An 18,862-nucleotide genomic window follows, 5' to 3' on the forward strand; every position below is an offset into this window, starting at 1 on the left:
TACTTTGGAAAAACTAGTGACACTGTGCTTTATTTGAGAACAGAATAAAAGGGCATGACTGGAACGGTCAGGATGGTCCTTAACATTCTGCCCCAACCAGGGTATTATTAACTTCCAACACTGTTGGTGTTAAGGCGGAGTGCTGCTAACTTCTTAGAGCATTAGAAAAAGGTTGAAGCAAACTCTAAACGGGAGTCCTTTCAGAAGGAAAGTGAGCTGGTTTCCTTTTAGTTCCTTTAAAACTTCTAGCCAGGAATATCACCCAATTTATGATGAAGACTATACACAGCAGCACCAAAAAGGCCATTTACAAGAAGAGTTCTTCTTCAACAGAAACCACTTGAATGCTCTGAGAAATTGCATCTTAGCTAAGAGCAGTTCACTAAGGAGCAGGGCCATCTAAATGCCTAACTAGTACTTAAAATTGTCAAGGGGTGGGGATGTGCAAATTTAGCAGCAAAAGACTGTTTTGTTTTGCCTCAAGGGAAAGTGATGGTGGTCAGAGGGGCCAGTTCCAAGGGCTGGTCCAGCGGCGGCCGCTGGTCTTGGTACTCCGCCACGTGCCCATTCCGGTGGTGACCATACTCAAATTTAATGCGCAGCTCACCAATCTTGGATTGAGGAAGGATATCTGGGATCCACTCAATGATGAAAGGTGTTGGCTCCTTTTGATCTGGGGAAGTATTGCCTGAAGACCAAAAACAAAAAAACAAAACAAAAACAATGATTAGTACCATTCCAAAACTTGAGGCAGGCCAGTGTTACTGTGTTCAGGAAGGAAAAAATTTTTAAAAATTAAAAATTAAAATAAGAGAGAAACAAAGGGAAAAACAAGAAGAATCAAGGGAAGGGAAAAGCAATTACTGATCTATCTACCCAAAAGAAGATTTCAGGGAACTGTCTGGCAGCTCCAAATGAAATAAGACCTAGTCTTTCTGGTAAAACAGCCAAAAGAATGCTAAGGAGAGCCCAGATTGAGAAGAAGAGATAGCTGAATGAGATTAAAAGGGAGACTAGCAAGAAAAGGTCAAGTTTCAAGGAAACCTGAAAGAAACAGAATTAAATTCTACATGGTTCTGGGACGCCTAGGTTGCTCAGTGGTTAAGCATCTGCTTTGGCTCAGGGCATGACCCCGGGGTCCTGGGATCAAGTCCCACATTGGGCTCCCTGTGGAGTGTCTCTGCCTCCCTCTCTCTGGGTCTCTCATGGATAAATATATAAAATCTTTAAAGAAAAAACCTATATGGTTCTAAACATATTATAAATCCATGATAACCAAAGGCATGTGGTACTGGCATAGGTCTCGGCAGATGAAAAGAACAAAACAGAAAGATCCTAAGTGAACACACACTTAGAGACAGGAATTTAGTATAAGGTTAAGGTGGCATTTCTTTTTTTTTAAGACTTATTTATTCATGAGAGACAGAGAGAGAGAGAGAGAGGCAGAGACACAGGCAGAGGGAGAAGCAGGCTCCATGCAGGGAGCCCGACGTAGGACTCAATCCCAGGACTCCAGGATCACACCCTGGGCTGAAGGCTGTGCTAAACTGCTGAGTCACCAGGCTGCCCTAAGGTGGCATTTTTATTTTTTTAAGTTTATTTAACTTTTCACGAATATGGCGCCGAAGCCGAAGAAGGAAGCCCCTGCCCCTCCAAAAGCCGAAGCCAAAGCAAAGGCTTTGAAAGCTAAGAAAGCGGTGCTGAAAGGTGTGCACAGTCACAAAAAAAAAGAAGATCCGCACGTCACCTACATTCAAACGACCCAAGACCCTGCGTCTCCGAAGGCAGCCCAAATATCCTCGAAAGAGCGCCCCCAGGAGAAACAAGCTTGATCACTATACCATCAAGTTCCCCTTAATTACGGAGTCAGCCATGAAGAAAATAGAAGACAACAACACACTTGTGTTCACTGTGGACGTCAAGGCCAATAAGCACCAGATCAAACACGCTGTGAAGAAGCTCAATGATATGGCCAAGGTCAACACCTTGAACAGATTGGGATGATCTAAACTTGAGTCCAGCCAGCCATAAATCTAAATATAAATTTTTTCACCATAAAAAAAAAAAAAGTTTATTTAAGTAATCTCTACACCCAGCATCGGACTTGAACTCACAACCCCAAGATCACGGGTTGCAAGTTCTACCAACTAAGCCAGCCAGGCGCCCCCAAGGTGGCATTTCTAATTAGTAAAAGAAATACAAGAGTTTCTTATAATAAATGGTATACCTCAGAATCATATCTTACACCTTATATCAAAATAAATTCCAAGAGTGCCTGGGTGACTCAGTTGGTTGAGCATCTGACTCTTGATTTCAGCTCAAACCCTGATCTCAGGGTTCTGGGATCGAGCCCCATATCAGGCTTCCCACTCAGTGCGGAGTCTACTTGTCTCTGTTTCCCTCTGCCCCTATCCCTGCTCTGTTTCTCTCTCTCTCTCTCCCTCTTATATAAATAAATCTTTATTCAAAAAAAGTAAATCCAGAGAATCAAGGATTTAAACATGAAAAACTCAGGCTAAAGAATGCTTTTGAAAACATATAAAACGGGATCCCTGGGTGGTGCAGCGGTCTGGCGTCTGCCTTTGGCCCAGGGCGTGATCCTGGAGACCCGGGATCAAATCCCACGTCGGGCTCCTGGTGCATGGAGCCTGCTTCTCCCTCTGCCTGTGTCTCTGCCTCTCTCTCGCTCTCTGTGTGACTATCATAAATAAATAAAAATTAAAAAAAAAAGAAAACATATAAAACACTAGCAGAGTTAAAAATAAAACAGTAGAGCCTTCAAAACTATGGGGCACCTGGCTGGCTCAGTCAGTAAGGTGTGTGAATCCCGATCTCGGGTTCCTGAGTTCAAGCCCCATGCTGAGTATAGTGCTTGCCTTAAAAAAAAAAAAAAAAAAAAGGAAAGAAATGACACATGCAGTGTTATGCTGCGTGAAATAAGCCAGTCAGAGAAAAGACAAATCCTGTGTGATTCCACCTACATGAGGTACAGGAAGTAGAATGGTGGTGGCCTGGGGCCAGGGGCAGGGTAAGACTAGGGAGTTACTGTTCAATTGGTACAGTTTCAGTGGAGGAAGAAAAAAAGTTTTAGAGATGGAGGGAGGTGATTGATGGTTGTACAATGTAAATGTACTTAATGCCTGAAAACCAGATACACACTTTAAAAAAATGTTTATATTATATATGTTTTATAACAAAAAAAGTTAAAAAAATAATGTTGAAGATAGACATGGAAAGCTGTCCATGATATATTTTTATGTCAAAAAAAAGTATGATCCTGGGGCACCCGGGAACCCTCAGTGGGTTAAGCGTCTGCCTTTGGTTCAGGTCACGATCCCAGGGTCCTGGGATCGAGCCCTGTGTTGGGCTCATTGCTCAGTGGGGAGTTAGCTTCTCCCTAGGCGTGCTGCTCCCCCTGCTTGTGCTATCAGATAAATAAAATCCTAAAAAAAAAAAAAAGTATGATCTCATGTTTTATAAACTCTTCAGGCACAGAAGAGAGTCTGAAAGGGTATATACCAGAGTCTTAGCAATGATGTCTTCCCCGGTGCATGGGATTATAGGTGGTTGATTTTTCTCCTTTATGCTTTACAATGAAATCTATGCTTTCTCTATGATGAATATATGTTACAAGCTTTACACCCAACATGGGGCTCAAAGTTACAACTCTGAGATCAAGTCATGTGCTCCACCAAATGAGCCAGCTAGATGCCCTCTGTGATTCTAATTAATTAATTAATTAATTTTTTGGAGAGAGAGAGAGAAAGAGAGCGCCTGTGTGCAAGCAGAAGTGTGAGGAGGGACGGAGGGAGACAGAGAATCCCAAGCAGGCTCCACACCCAGCAGAGAGCCCAACATCGGGGCCCAATCTCATGACCTGAGCTGAAATCAAGAGTCAGACGCCTAACCAACTGAGCCCCCCAGGCGCCCTGGTAATTTTGTTTTGAAAGTACTGTTTCAGGGATCCCTGGGTGGCGCAGCGGTTTGGCGCCTGCCTTTGGCCCAGGGCGTGATCCTGGAGACCCGGGATCGAATCCCACATCGGGCTCCCGGTGCATGGAGCCTGCTTCTCCCTCTGCCTGTGTCTCTGCCTCTCTCTCTCTCTCTGTGACTATCATAAGTAAATAAAAATTAAAAAAAAAAAAAAAAAAAAAAAAAAAAAAAAAAAAAAAGAAAGTACTGTTTCAAAAGAAACAGAACACTTTATTAACACTTTATTTTTATTAACACTTTATTCCATGGTGGCCTGTCCAAGATGAATGAATGTGTCTGCTTTGTTTACGGTCAAGATCCAAAGTCTAGGACAGTGCAGTGCACACAGCTAACTCTTCAAGGAAGATGTGCTATCGAAAACACAATTCACTTACCAACTTTGAGAAAAGTTTTTAGTTCTAAGGGTCGCAGCACGGGTTGCTTTTCTATACGACCATAGGTTTCTGCTATGCTCTCTACTTCTACTTTAGGGCATTTAAACAGCTCATACGTCCCATCCCGGTTCTGGATAAAACTCCGAGTGATTTCCAAGGGCATCTGGACATGGAGACAACACCAAGAAAGGTGAGAAAGGGAAAACTCAAAGTAGACAAATATTTGGATGACAACAAGATCTTTCACTTACTCTTTTTTGTTAAGTACACTCTAATTAACTAAAACTTCCTCTTGTATTTTCAAGTCAATGCTGTCAACACATCTGCCTTTTCTCCTTTACATCGCTCATGGCTTTCATTTTTCCTCTGGAACTTTAATTTGAACCCCAGCCAAAGTGTAGATGAACTGAAGCCCTAATGTCTTCATGGCTACGTGAGGGCTGCGGGCAGAGACTTGCTCTCAGACCAGCTTCATTCCATCCCCGGCCGCTCTGCTAGCATCACCGTCCTAAAGACTCCACTGACCGCGCCTACAGCTGACCTCACACTTGTATGCTTCACGCTGTCCTTGGGACTGAGCCAGACACAACTGGAGCTGGTCTTTGCCACTGAACAGCAGGGTGAGCTGCTCACAGCCTGTTTCTCATCCGCAACACACAGCTCCTACCAATGCATGGCTGTAAGTCTGAATGAGGGGATGCAGTCGTAGTGCCCCGCAGACCAACATTCTAGGGTTCCTAGTATCAGCCCCTTCCCTCACTTAACGGTCCCACCCTGAACACTTGCTCCAGGCCAGAAGCTGTCTCTGTGACGTCTGATATTTAAAGAAGCTCCTCAAGTGTCTTTAGTGCTAACACAGGCCTTTTCTAGGGTTCACATGTAAGTTCCACAGCTACCAAATAGCTTTTTCTTTTTCTGAAAGTAACAAATGCCTTGCACTTAAGCTCATCTTAACGTATCAAATCACACTATGCTGAGTTTTCTACAATATTCTTTTATTGTAAGAAGGGAAAAACCTCCAATTTTCAGGATCCGGTTGAAAAATATAAGGTTTAAAACTGTCTAGTATTTCCCTTGCAAAAAAGAATGCAAACTAATTAGGGGTCATTTCTCTAATGAGAACTACGTTGCAGTTTGCGGAGAAGCATTTAATTGTGCTGAGTTCACCGACTTCACGAATAGTGTATCATCTCAAATTATTTATATACTTTTAAGCTTACTGTCAGTTAATCTAGGGCTCACCATAGCTAGAAGGGGTTCATTATTTAATTCATGAGAAAAGTGATCTGTTTTCTGATCCCAAAGGCAAAGAAAAAGGATACTCCAATTTAAGATACTTTTTCAAGCACTAGGGAAAAGCCATTAAAATCACAGAACCACACAGCAGTAAGTATTTCTGAATAATCTCTTAGTATGAAAGAAAGAATTCCCTTTGGTGTCTATAACTCAAGGACTCAGAAAACTGGTACGAACAGACTTCCTGCACTTGCTTCTCTCTCTTCCCCTCTTTGCCCTCCTACTATTGTAGAAATACCCTCTTACCTCTGGGGTATCTAAGATTTGTTTAACTTGCAGGATATTAGTGATATGCCAGGTATACTTGGAAAAGGTTCCCAGTGGCAAGGCATCTTTCCGAACAAAAGCTTCAATGTAAAAAGGGAACAAGATTAGACTACCAAAACATAGCATTCTCTTTCAATGTATTTGTTATCCAGTTTCTAGAGGGCTCAGTGCAGTGCTATCCTGTCCTTCAGAATCTCAGCACTTTTAAAAAGAAATTCTAGAGGCAAATCTATAATAGGTTTGGTGAAATGTAATAAATGATATGGATTTCTACTAACTAAAGTTTCTGATGCTTGAGATGCTCTTTATTTTTGTACCTTAGAAACTTACTTCTTTGCTTGGTACAACCATACACACAGGACTCCATTATAAAATAGCTTCTTACGACCTCTTACAACTTTAGTTACATCAGAGGTCAAATTATAATTCTTAAAAGGATTACACGGAGTTTAAGCCCATTAGCATGGTTGCCAATCTACTACCTTGCCTACAGGATTATAAAGGGGTTTCACCAAAGGGCTGGCAAAAATAGCAGAGATCTGGGTTAAAGTTAATGTATTAGGAGGCCTAAAGTTTAATGTAAAAGAAAGAATAGGGCAGCCCCGGTGGCTCAGGAGTTTAGCGCCACCTTCGGCCCAGGGCGTGATCCTGGAGACCCGGGATCGAGTCCTGCGTCGGGCTCCCTGCACGGAGCCTGCTTCTCCCTCTGCCTGGGTCTCTGCCTCTCTTTCTCTATGTCTCTCATGAATAAATAAATAAAATCTTAAAAGAAAAAAAAGGATCAACGCTGCCTCAGATAAGCTGTGATGACAAATATGTTTAAGGCCCTAAACAGTGATTCACAGCTTGTACTACTCAGAGATACATTTAAACCTCAAACAATCCTATTATATCATCAAATAACTATTAACTAAAGAAATAGCATTGATTCCCAGCTGTAGCTCCTCTTAGGCTACTTACCACTGAGCCGTCCTTTCTTCCTCTTTTTCTCTCCCTTATTTCCTTACACTACCTAAGAAGTATCTTGAAATTTCTAGTAGAAGATGTAATAGAAAACCAAGAACTGTGCACCATAATAATATAATTATAAAGGGTTTCAAGCCTAAGAATTACTCTAAAAATAAAATCATCCATCAAAAATAGGGAATCATGAAAAACAAGTTTCTGTTTTTGATACATACTATAATATGCTCCCAAGAGGCCAGCCCAAATGATGCTTTTGTTGAAATGGGTAAAAATATCTAAAAAATATCAAACTTCTTGGTGGGCACTCTTACTGCACTTCACTGTTCTTATACAAAGTTGGGGCTTTCTGAATCTTTCTATTACCTCTTACTGGAGTAAGTATGGGGCCTTGGAGGAGGGTGATCATTACTCTAAGAGCCGACTGGCTATATCTTCATGCTCTGAGCATGTGACTTGAAGTCCTAATCCTGAAAATTCCACACTGTTTTTCTAAACATAATTCTTTAAGGTCAAGACATCTATCACTAATTCCAAAGGGAAAAATCCCATACCTGTGGTGGAGTTGGGAAGCCGTTTCTTTGCACTTCCTATAGATATTCTTTGTTGCAGGGCTTCAAAAAAGGTCTGAGGAATGTGAAACACCAGTGGCTCTGGTTTGCCTACAGCAAATAAGAAGAAACTCACTTAGAGAAACTCAGTGGGCTTTCTGACACGTAGGGAGAAGTGGAAGAAATGGAATTGGGTGGCAGTAATAACTACAAATGTCACTTAGGCTGCTTTATACCGAGACAAAAAGGCGGTTTTGATTGGCCTTTATGAGTCAAGCACTGTCACCTGCCCTACTCTTGATCCCTCGCAGACCCTTGTCGTCCACCAAAGATAACTTTTCTTTTCTTTCTTTTTTTTTTTTAAAGATTTTATTTATTCATGAGAGGCAGAGAGAGAGAGAGAGAGAGAGGCAGAGACACAGGCAGAGGGAGAACCAGGCTCCATGCAGGGAGCCCGACGTGGGATTCGATCCCGGGTCTCCAGGATCACGCCCCGGGCCAAAGGCAGGCGCCAAACCGCTGCGCCACCCAGGGATCCCACTTTTCTTTTTTTTTTTTAAAAAAAAAAGAATTTACTTGGGCAGCCTGGTGGCTCAGCGGTTTAGTGCAGGCTTCAGCCCAGGCCGTGATCCTGGAGACCCGGGATTGAGTCCCATGTCAGGCTCCCTGCATGGAGCCTGCTTCTCCCTCTGCCTGTGTCTCTGCCCCCCCTCCTATGTCTCTCATGAATAAATAAATAAAATCTTAAAAAACAAAATAACATTATTTATTTATTTATTCATGAGAGACATAGAGAGAGAGAGACAGGCAGAGACACAGGCAGAGGGAGAAGCAGGCTCCATGCAGGGAGCCCGATGTGGGACTCGATCCCGGAACCCCGGGATCACGACCTGAGCTGAAGGTAGATACTTAACCACTGAGCCACCCAGGTGCTCCCAAAGATAACTTTCCAAATTCCCAGTTTCATAAACACCACCACAGCCCAGAATTTTCCCTTTAAAGAGTATATGAAATGAGATAAGAACAATGATGCTGAGTTGAGAAGGTAAACTTGATTCAATCCTGTCCAGCGCCCCCAGGCATTTGCTACATGCATTCATGTCCAAGCAAAGTAACCACAAGCTCCCACTCAGATGGTCTGGGCCATGAGTGCCACAGACCCCAAAGTCAGGACACTGTTTATCCAATAAGCATTGGCCTTTCTCTCTGAAGATGATCTCAAAGCAGGCAAAATGTCTGAAAATACTTAACAAACACCTTAAAGAAATTTGCAAAACACTAGGGTCAGCAAAATGTCAGGAGAAAGAGTGTTTAGGGGAGGGTTCAGAAGAGTTCAGATTTTTCCTTAAAAATTATCTAAGAGAAGGGGGCCTGGCTGGCCCAGGTGGCAGGGCATGTAACTCCTGATCTTGAAGTCATGAGTTCAAGCTCCACATTGGGTATAGAGCTTACTTAAAACAGGGCATGTAGGTGGCTGCATTGGTTGGGTGTCTGGCTCTTGGTTTTGGCAAGGTTGTGATCTCAGGGTCGTGGGATCAAGCCCCAAATCGGGCTCCGCACTTAGCAGGGAGTCTACTTGGGATTCTCTTTGCTTCTGCCCCTCTGCTCCCAACCCCCACTACAATAAATGGATAAATCTTAAAAAAACAAAAAACAAAACAAAACAAAAACAAACAAACAAAAACACTGCCCAAGATGCTGGCCCCAATAGGGGAAACATCCAGAACCACTACCTGCCTAGATATAACATCAAGAGTGACTCCTAGGGGTATCTGGGTTGCTCAGTCAGTTGAGTGTCCAACAGGTGTTTTTAACTCAGGTCACAATCTTGGGGTCCTGAGACTGAGCCTCCTGTCGGGATCCACACATACTGGGGTATCTGTTTAAGATTCTGTCCCTCTCTGCCCCTCTCCTCTGCTCTCTCTCTCACTCTCTCCCTAAATTAAATAAATAAATCTTAAAACAAACAAACAAACAAAAAAACCCAGAATAGAACTACGATTTGCAATGACATGGATGGAGCTGGAGAGCATAATGCTAAGCAAAATAAGTCAGTGAGAGAAGACAAATACCCTATGACTTCACTCACATATGGGATTTAAGAAACAAAACAGTGGAGCAAAGCGGTGAAAAAAAAAGACAAACCAAGAACCAGTCTCTCAACTCTAGAGAACAAACAGATGGTTACCAGAGAGGAGGGGGCGAGGGGATGGGGGAAATAGGGGATGGGATTAAGAAGAACACCTGTGATGAGCTCTGGGCATGTGTGGAATCGCTGAATTGCTACACTGTACACCTGAAACTAATATAGCATATACGCTAACTGCTAGAAATAAACTCAATAAACAAACAAACAAACAAACAGGGGGATCCCTGGGTGGCTCAGCGGTTTAGCACCTGCCCTTGGCCCAGGACGTGATCCTGGGATCCTGGGATCGAGTCCCATGTTAGGCTCCCGGGATGGAGCCTGCTTCTCCCTCTGCCTGTGTCTCTGCCCCCTGCCCTATCATGAATAAATAAATAAAATCTTAAAAAAAACAAAAACAAAAAACGAATACATTTATAACACAATTACTTTGATTTCTCCTCCTTTCAGCAATAGCCAAGTCGGGTGACCAGTACTTACCATCAAACTGGTAGTGCATGGTTTGATGGATGCGTTCTGTGACACTAGCCAGCCAGTCTTGGAAGGATAAGGTCACTTGTGCCTCATCTAACAGTTGACCACAGGCTAGGAAAAACAAACAAAAAACTTTTCAGTGACTTTTATCTTTTTTTTAACAGAAACAACAATTACCTGGAGTTTGAAAAAGCTGAGCATTTTGTATGGAAAAGAGCAACAAGTTGAAATTCAAAGAAATTTAGATACAATAAGTGAAATGGAAGATTCTAGGATTTTTTTTTTTTTAAGAATCCATTTGGAAAAAAAGAAGGGAAAAGCTGTGGAAATGCTAATGTGTTTAAGATTATTAACCATAGTAATTTTTTTAAAGATTTTATTTAGGGATCCCTGGGTGGCGCAGCGGTTTAGCGCCTGCCTTTGGCCCAGGGCGCGATCCTGGAGACCCGGGATCGAGTCCCACGTCAGGCTCCCGATGCATGGAGCCTGCTTCTCCCTCTGCCTATGTCTCTGCCTCTCTCTCTCTCTGTGTGACTATCATAAATAAATGAAAAAAAAAAAATTTAAAGATTTTATTTAGGTTTAGGCGGCGCTAAACCACTGAGCCACCCGGGCATCTCGCAGTTAGAATATTTTTAACAAATTTTCATCAGTTCCTTTGGTGCAAAGAAAAAATAAAATAGAATAAAATAGCTCTTCATTCAAATTATCACTATATACATTTACCTAATGAAAATTTTAGTTTCAAATGAATAGTAGCTATGGCATCATTATCTTTAAAGCAGCCATTAAATAAGGCCTTTCTTCAATTTGCAGTTGACTTTTTTCAAATACTTTATTTCAGAGGTTTCATTTTAATTTTTTCTTTTTAAGATTTACTTATTTATGACAGAGAGAGCATGAGCAGAGGGGAGGGGGGAGGGAGAGCAAGCCTCAAGCCGACTCCACACTAAGTGCAGAGCCCAAGGTGGGGCTTGATCGTACAACTTAAAGATCAGGGCCTGAGCTGAAACCAAGAGTCGGACAGTTAACTGACTACACTACCCAGGCATCTTCTAAAGATTGTATTTTTAAGTTATCTCTGCATCTGACATGGGGCTTGAATTCACAACCCTGAGATCAAGAGTTACACGCTCTAGGGACGCCTGGGTGGCTCAGCAGTTGAGCGCCTGCCTTTGGCTCAGGGCGTGTTCCTGGGGTCCCGGGATCGAGTCCCACGTCGGGCTCCCTGCATGGAGCCTGCTTCTCCCTCTGCCTGTGTCTCTGCCTCTCTCTCTCTCTGTGTCTCTCATGAATAAATAAATAAAAACCTTTAAAAAAATATTCTAACTGGGGTGCCTGGATGGCTCAATGGGTTAAGCTTCTGACTTCAGCTCAGGTCATGGTCTCAGCATCCTGGGATGGAGCCCACTCCAGGGTCTCCGCTGGGCGGGGGGAGTCTGCTTAACCCTCTTCCTCTCACTCTGTCCCTCCCCCTACTCATGCTCGCTATCTATCTCAAGTAAATAAATTAGATATTTTAAAAATGTCTTCTACCTGATATTTTTTATTACATTCCCTGCCATTCCAAAAACGTTTATTCCTGGAATGTGTAAGTTCTTAGTTAATTGGTTAGTTAAGATTTGATCTTAGGGGATCCCTGGGTGGCACAGTGGTTTAGCGCCTGCCTTTGGCCCAAGGCGCGATCCTGGAGACCTGGGATTGAATCCCACGTCGGGGTCCCGGCGCATGGAGCCTGCTTCTCCCTCTGCCTATGTCTCTGCCTCTCTCTCTCTCTCTCTTTCTCTGTGACTATCATAAATAAATAAAAATTAAAAAAAAAAAAGATTTGATCTTAATATCTAGTTGTTTGTTCATTTGTTTTACGATCTTATTTATTTATTTGAGAGAGAGAGAGAGAGAGAGAGAGACTGAGCATGTGCACAAGCAGGGAACAGCAGAGGGAGAGGGAGAAGCAGGGACTCAAGACTCCTCCATCCCAGGACTTTGGGATCATGACCTGAGCTGAAGGCAAATTCCCAACCGACTGAACCACCCAGGCACCTTGATGAAAGCTGGTATTTTTTTTTTTAATCATTTATTTATTTATTTATTTATGATAGTCACAGAGAGAGAGAGGCAGAGACACAGGCAGAGGGAGAAGCAGGCTCCATGCACCGGGAGCCTGACGTGGGATTTGATCCCGGGTCTCCAGGATCGTGCCCTGGGCCAAAGGCAGGCGCTAAACCGCTGCGCCACCCAGGGATCCCTGAAAGCTGGTTTTTAATCACCCAGCTATAATATCTGAGAGTTAAGAAAATGTTGATCCCCAAATGTACAAGCTTAGTTATTCTGAGAAGTAAATATATATTATGTTCAAATTAAGTCATTTTGTCTTATAAGTTCAGAATGTGATAAATTTAACACATGTTGACTTTGATATTATCCATTTATTATTTTTTAAAGTAATCTCTGTGTCCAACGTGGGGCTCAAACTTACAACCCCATGATCAAGAGATCAAGAGTCCCATACTGTACCGACGGAGCCAGTCAGGTGCCCCCAAACTTCCATGACTTTGGAGAACAGATTATATTAGTCTTTCTCAACAAATATTTATCACTGCATAGTTCTAAAATCTGTTTCTTCCTCACCGTTCAGGCTCATACTGAGTTGGTATAGCATGTAGGCTATAAGCAACAAAAGGAAGATATCCTACAGATATGTGTGCTGTGGAAACATGAAGTCATTTTTGCTGCATTTGTTATTTAAAAGATACAGTTTGAAAAAAATAAATAAATAAAAGATACAGTTTGATTTCGAGTAGGATTTTAAATCAGTGGAACAGCACAGACCTCAGCCTCAATGCCTGCTAGTGTTTATCCCGGCATTCTTTGGGGGATAACATGCAACATTTCTTTTGATTATATTGCTTTGGGCCTCTTTAGGATGATTTCCCACCTCTTTAACCTACCCTGGGGAAGGCAAACTCACCCTGCCTTTTTAATGAAGAAGCAACCACAGGTTTTTTCAGGCCACTTTTCCTTAGATTACTGCTCACTGCATCCTGAGGCAGTAGTGAACTGTTCGTCTGTGCACCTAAACCACAAATCATTACGGTGTTTAATAGTATTTTTGCAGAATAGAAATCAATTCAATATCGAGTTCTGAACAGTCTAAAACATAAAAAGTCTTTGTTAATTTCTAAGCATCAGTTTCTAGAAGGAATTAGCACTAGGCTTTATACATAACATTTTCAGTTTTATATGCTCTTTACAGGAAATTGGGGTGTGGGTTGGGGGCCTAGAAGTGAAAAGAAGAAAAAAATATTCACCCACTGCTCCTCACCTCTCAATCACTATCCCCACCTCAAAATCACTATCAATTTTCTGGTAAACTATTGTGTGGATGTGTGTGCGTGCATGCGAAAACAGTTGATTTTGCTGGTTTTGTGATTTTAAGTAACTGTGATTGTGTCAGGATTGCCAAATTTAGCAAAAAAAAAAAAAAAATCTGAATTTCAAATAAATGAATAGTTTTTTTAGCCTAAGTATGTTCCAAATGTTACATGGGACATACTAAAATTCATTGTTTGTACAAAAATCAAATTTAATGGAGCATTCTGTATTTTACCTGAGTTATCTAAACATTTCTTTATAATAATTCTTTTATTTATTTTAGAGTGTGTGTGTACACATACTTGTGCAAGAGCAGGGGGAGGGGTAGAGGGAGAAGGAGAGAGAATCTCCACGAGACTCTGAGCCAAGTGCAAAGCCTCACAGGGAGCTCGATCCCAGGGCCCTGAGATCACCACCTGAGCCAAAACCAAGAACTGGATGCTAAACTGACTGAGCCACCCAGGTGCCCTATAATAATTCTTTACAATAATTTTTATAATTCTTTATAGTTGTTTTTAATGGTTGCCTGATAAAGTGATCAAGTCACTTTATCAAGGTTTATTGAATTATCCCTAGTGGTTGGCCAGTTACAAATAACTGTAAAATGAACACCTGTGAACAAAATGCTTTTCCTGTATCCAGGATTATTTTCTTGGGGAGCCTGCTGGCTCAGTGGTTAAGCGTCTGTCTGCTTTTGGCTCAAGTCATGACCTCGGGGTCCTGGGATCGAGTCCCGTATCAGGCTCCCTGCATGGAGCCTGCTTCTCCTTCTATGGAGCCTATGTCTCTGCCTCTCTCTGTGTCTCTGATGAATAAATAAATAAACTCTTTAAAAAGAAAGGATTAGGGCAGCCCCGGTGGCGCAGCGGTTTAGTGCCGCCTGCGGCCCAGGGCGTGATCCTGGAGACCCTGGATCGAGTCCCACGTCAGGCTCTCTGCATGGAGCCTGCTTCTCCCTCTGCCTGTGTCTCTGCCTCTCTCTCTCTCTCTGTCTCTATGAATAAATAAACAAAATCTTTAAAAAAAAAAAGAAAGGATTATATTTTCTTATAAAATATTTAGAGGGGTGCCTGGGTGGCTCAGTCGGTTAAGCATCCCACTCTTGGTTTCAGCTCCGGTCATGGTCTCGGTTGTGACAAGCCCTGCTGCTGGCTCCACGCTCAGTGGGGAGTCTGCTTCTTTCCTTCTCCTTCTGCCCCTCTGTGGGTGAGTGTGTGCTCTCTCTCTCTAAAACAAATCTTTTTTTTAAAAAAATTATTTACAATTAGGACTAAGGATAAGAACTTTCTTTTCTTGGGAAAACATAAATAAGTAAACATTTAACAACAATCTCTGCTCTAGATTGTCAGAATTACTCCTTAAAAACAAATCCCCGTGTCACTTTGTTTCTTCATCTTTCTCTAACATCCTCGCACCAAAACTCCTGTGTGTGACCATCTGACCCACCTCTACAAATACTCTACCCACAAAAAGGTTGCTACTCTACATGTGTGAACTGGATTATTTTTCTCTTTTGTTTAGAGTCTAGGCCTTTTAACACTTATTTACTATAATTAGTAAATTTACTAATTTACTTATTTGCAGTATTTTCTAATTTACTTATTTACTAATTTACTTATTTACAGTATTTTCATACTGACTTATCTGACTACTTAACTGACACTAGTACACTTGCAGTAAAAAAAAAAATATACATGTGCCACATATTGAAAATGAAGTTAAGAAACTACAGTCTTAAATTAGTTTGTAAAATACAATTAACCATTGTCACACATTTTAAAAAAACACTCTATGGATGAAACCTTCCTGACACTGTCCTAAACCAGACTGAGGGGTCGGGTTAGTCCAAATGTTTAAGGGATAAACAACACATACGATATAATAAAGGTAGAGTCTGGTTGGACCTTATACTTGGCCAAAAGAACCAAACCTTAGCTCTACAAAGAATCATCAATAGAGGATAAAACTTTTTTCAGGAAAGAAACATTAAGAAACATTATTTCTGTATTTTCTAAGATTCAGTGAAACACATAATACATAGTAAGACAATCTCTAAAGGCAACAGCATCAAACAAACAAACCGAACAGCTTCTTACCAGGTAGTTCGTCCTTTTTCCTCTTCTTTGGCTTAGAGGCAGGAGACTCACAGGCTGATACTGTTGATTCTGAATGGCAACCTAACTGGGGCACAATCACCTCTTTAAGACCTGAAATACAATAGATTTCTTAATTATTAATACCACCCAAGAGTAAGTATGGGCCCCTGCCTAGAGAAAATTAATTTATAAAAAACAAATTATGGAGTGATTGCCTGCTTTAAAATTAATTAATTTAAAGACTCCCCAAGACATAGGTTTTTGTTTACGGATAATTAACATGATAAAAGACTACAGAGAAATAAAACTAGAAAGTTAGGAACTGCTAACTAAAAATCATTAAGAAATGAAAATAAAAAGCATCTAAAAGATAAAACTGTTAATAACCACAAGAAAAGACTTGCTGTGCAGTCCTGAAAGATGTTTTAGCAGGTACTTGCTTTCCTCATCTTTAAAAATAAGACACAAGCAAGCGACCCAAAATAAAAGGTTTTTTTGTTTATTCTTTGTTTTTATTAACATAGGGCATCTGTGAAAGAGTTAAAAAAAATAAAAAGGCAAAGCAACTGCTAACTTTTGCTAGATCTGTTGTCTCAGAGAAAATGCCCAAGACTCTTGAGCATCTATTTCAACCAACCCACTGACCAACTGACCAACCAACCAACCTTGAGGCAACTGTGCTGAGTGGGAGTAAAAGAAGGAATGCTTTTCATTTGAGTTATCTAGCAACTGCTTCTGAAGGTTGCTAGGACAATCTCCAGATGCCATCAGTGGAACTCTTTCATTGCCATTTTAGAAAAACAGAGTAACTGTGTCAACACACCACCTACCGCTGGAATCAAAATTTAGGAAGTCTGAGAATTCCTGAGCCAATGTCTCATCACTGGCAAAGGCACAGATGCAAGCAAAGAAATGGATACATCTCTGGGCCACCTCATCCTTGGAGGTGGTCGACTTGTGCGCTTTCAGGGCCTGGCAGGAGCAGAAGAACCGGCGCTCAGGCAAGCTTTTGGCACTGATTTTCTGCACAAAGGATGTATGCAAATACCCCAAACTATGCTTCTGGCTTGCCTTGCATTTCACCACCAAAATGTTTTTAGTAATCCTCTGGACAAGGGGACCTGTGGGTTCCGTAGCCAGCTGCCAGATGGTCTGCTTGGTTTCTGGGGAGGCCTGCATTGCGTTCAGGACCGAGCTCTTCAGGGTCAGAGGCGTGGCTTCTGCTTGGCAGTTCACCGCCAGCTTGATGTGCTGGCACTGATTTTCCACTACCCCCTGGGTGGCAGCTTTCAGGCACGAGGGCACATAACAGCGTCCAGAGCTCAACTGAGTGATGATTGTTCCGTCCACCGTCTGTATTGTCGTCTCTGACACACCCAGCTCCACAAAGCAGCGGTGATCGGGGCCCCGGTCTCTCTGCCGCACTGAGTACACCTGCAGGTCGGAGCCCGTTATGATTCTGACAGCTTCCGCACTAGGCTGCTTCCGTGCCCCGCAGCGGAATATGGTTCCACACGTCTTGTTCTTGCAGCTCAGGCCCCTGGTTCCGTTGTATGTGCCGCATCGGGGACACTTTCTGATTCCCCTTAATGTGGCCTTCCCCAAATCAGACAAGAAGGCTGGGACTTTAGTCCTCAGAGAGCTGGCTTCCATTGTTCAAAGGCCCTAGAAGAAGCAATCAGCCCATCAGCATGGATATACATCCCGACACACACACACACACACACATACACACACACACACACACGGAGTAAAATCACCTGCGATATTTTGTACAGAAAGTAAAAGGTTAGCTACCATTTCCAAATTGCACCTGCAAACGGAACAGTCATGTAAGCCATCAAACAAAAGTGAAGGAAATCTTGCTTTTCTAATCATTACACCTTTTTAGAACCCTAATATAACTAAACCATTTTTTTGGCTCAACACTGCTTTATACAACAACCTAGTGAGTTACCCTAATTTTTACATGCACAGATGTTTCATCCAGACAAGAACTGGAGAGTGGGAAGGAGTTCTTTCCTTTCCACCATTCCTGACAAAACCCAGCCTGATCCTACCTGAATCAGCTGCCAGCACATCTGGAAAACAGTATAACCTGAATTCATAAGACCCGAGAGGTTGTTCATTAGTTTGTGATGATCATAGAGGATGGGCAAAGACATAATCATTTGCAGAGTAAATGATACTGTTTAACCCAAAGTCTTGTGAAGTTTGAACTCTCTGGTGTAACAATGCAGACATTCCGCCTCCTTCTTGGGCAGCCAATCGCAAAGCTCCTGCCCAGTGTTCCAGAGTCAAAGGAGATTCCCACTGTCCTCAGTGGAGATCTTGGCAATCTACAAGGAAGACAAGAAAAGACACTAAATTTACAAGAATAACATGACTTTGTCCTCTTAGAAGAGGAATCTTAAGTCTTCCACAGATCTTGGAAAAATATTTGACAGAAACTGTCATGGAAACAGTTGTTTTGTACTTCCACCTAAAGCTGGTCAAACAGTGCTGATGTCAGAGGATCCCTGGGGCCTCAGCAGTTTAGCACCTGCCTTTGTCCCAGGGCGTGATCCCGGAGTCCCGGGATCGAGTCCCGCTTTGGGCTCCCTGCAGGGACCCTGCTTCTCCCTCTGCCTGTGTCTCTGCCTCTCTGTGTCTCTCATGAATAAATAAAATCTTAAAAAAAAAAAACAAAAAACAAAAAACAAAACAGTGCTAATGTCATTACATGGGGAGTGTCACGAACATTCAGAGCCGTGGCATATGATTGGCCAAATGCTCATCCTTCTTAATAGTAATGCATTATATCTTAGGGTGCTTTCTGCTTTTCTTTTTTTTTTTTTAAGATTTATTTATTATTCATGAGAGAGAGAGAGAGAGAGAGAGGCAGAGACACAGGCAGAGGGAGAAGCAGGCTCCATGCAGGGAGCCCGATGTGGGACTGGATCCCGGGACTCCAGGATCACACCCTGGGCCAAAGGCAGGCGCCAAACCACTGAGCCACCCAGGGATCTCCTACTTTCTGCTTTTCAAAGTGCTTTCATGTTGTTTCATTTGAACGTCACAATACTAGCATTTCATTTGAGCCAAACAACTATCACACTTTACAGAAATTAAAAAGTTAAGTAGCCTGTGGCGCCTAGGTGGTTCAGTCAGTGGAGCGTGTGACTCTTGATCTTGGGTTCATGAGTATGAGCCCCACAGTGGGCATAAAGAATATTAAAAAAAAAAAAAAAAAAAAAACCTAAAATGCGAAAAAAAAATTTGAGGGGTACACAGGTGGCTCAATCAGTTAAGTGTCTGACTCTTGTATTCAGCCCAAGACATGATCTC

General features: G+C 42.2%; 1 protein-coding gene and 1 long non-coding RNA gene across 8 annotated transcripts in view; one reads left to right on the plus strand and one right to left on the minus strand.

The window, feature by feature from the left end:
• C11H2orf42 (chromosome 11 C2orf42 homolog) overlaps positions 1 to 18,862 on the minus strand; it is a 27,680-nt gene continuing 8,818 nt past the window's right edge. For 6 of the 7 annotated variants that reach the window (XM_077915789.1, XM_077915794.1, XM_077915791.1 and 3 more), the window contains exons 2-10: positions 17,596 to 17,874; positions 16,366 to 17,200; positions 15,536 to 15,646; positions 13,036 to 13,140; positions 10,071 to 10,175; positions 7,448 to 7,555; positions 5,910 to 6,010; positions 4,368 to 4,530; positions 1 to 688 (exon numbers count right to left, since the gene is read on the minus strand). In XM_077915789.1, coding sequence (XP_077771915.1) covers positions 480 to 688; positions 4,368 to 4,530; positions 5,910 to 6,010; positions 7,448 to 7,555; positions 10,071 to 10,175; positions 13,036 to 13,140; positions 15,536 to 15,646; positions 16,366 to 17,188 — 1,725 coding nt within the window. In that variant the 5' untranslated portion in view covers positions 17,189 to 17,200; positions 17,596 to 17,874 and the 3' untranslated portion in view covers positions 1 to 479. The remainder of the gene's footprint in view (positions 689 to 4,367; positions 4,531 to 5,909; positions 6,011 to 7,447; positions 7,556 to 10,070; positions 10,176 to 13,035; positions 13,141 to 15,535; positions 15,647 to 16,365; positions 17,201 to 17,595; positions 17,875 to 18,862) is intronic. The other variant, XM_077915795.1, reaches the window with a different exon arrangement.
• On the plus strand, positions 4,179 to 5,435 carry LOC144324369 (uncharacterized). The gene is made up of 2 exons (XR_013389930.1): positions 4,179 to 4,557; positions 4,673 to 5,435. It is a non-coding gene; the product is annotated as an uncharacterized LOC144324369 (long non-coding RNA).

The sequence above is a fragment of the Canis aureus genome, chromosome 11 (assembly GCF_053574225.1).
Source record: "Canis aureus isolate CA01 chromosome 11, VMU_Caureus_v.1.0, whole genome shotgun sequence".
Lineage (NCBI taxonomy): Eukaryota > Metazoa > Chordata > Mammalia > Carnivora > Canidae > Canis > Canis aureus.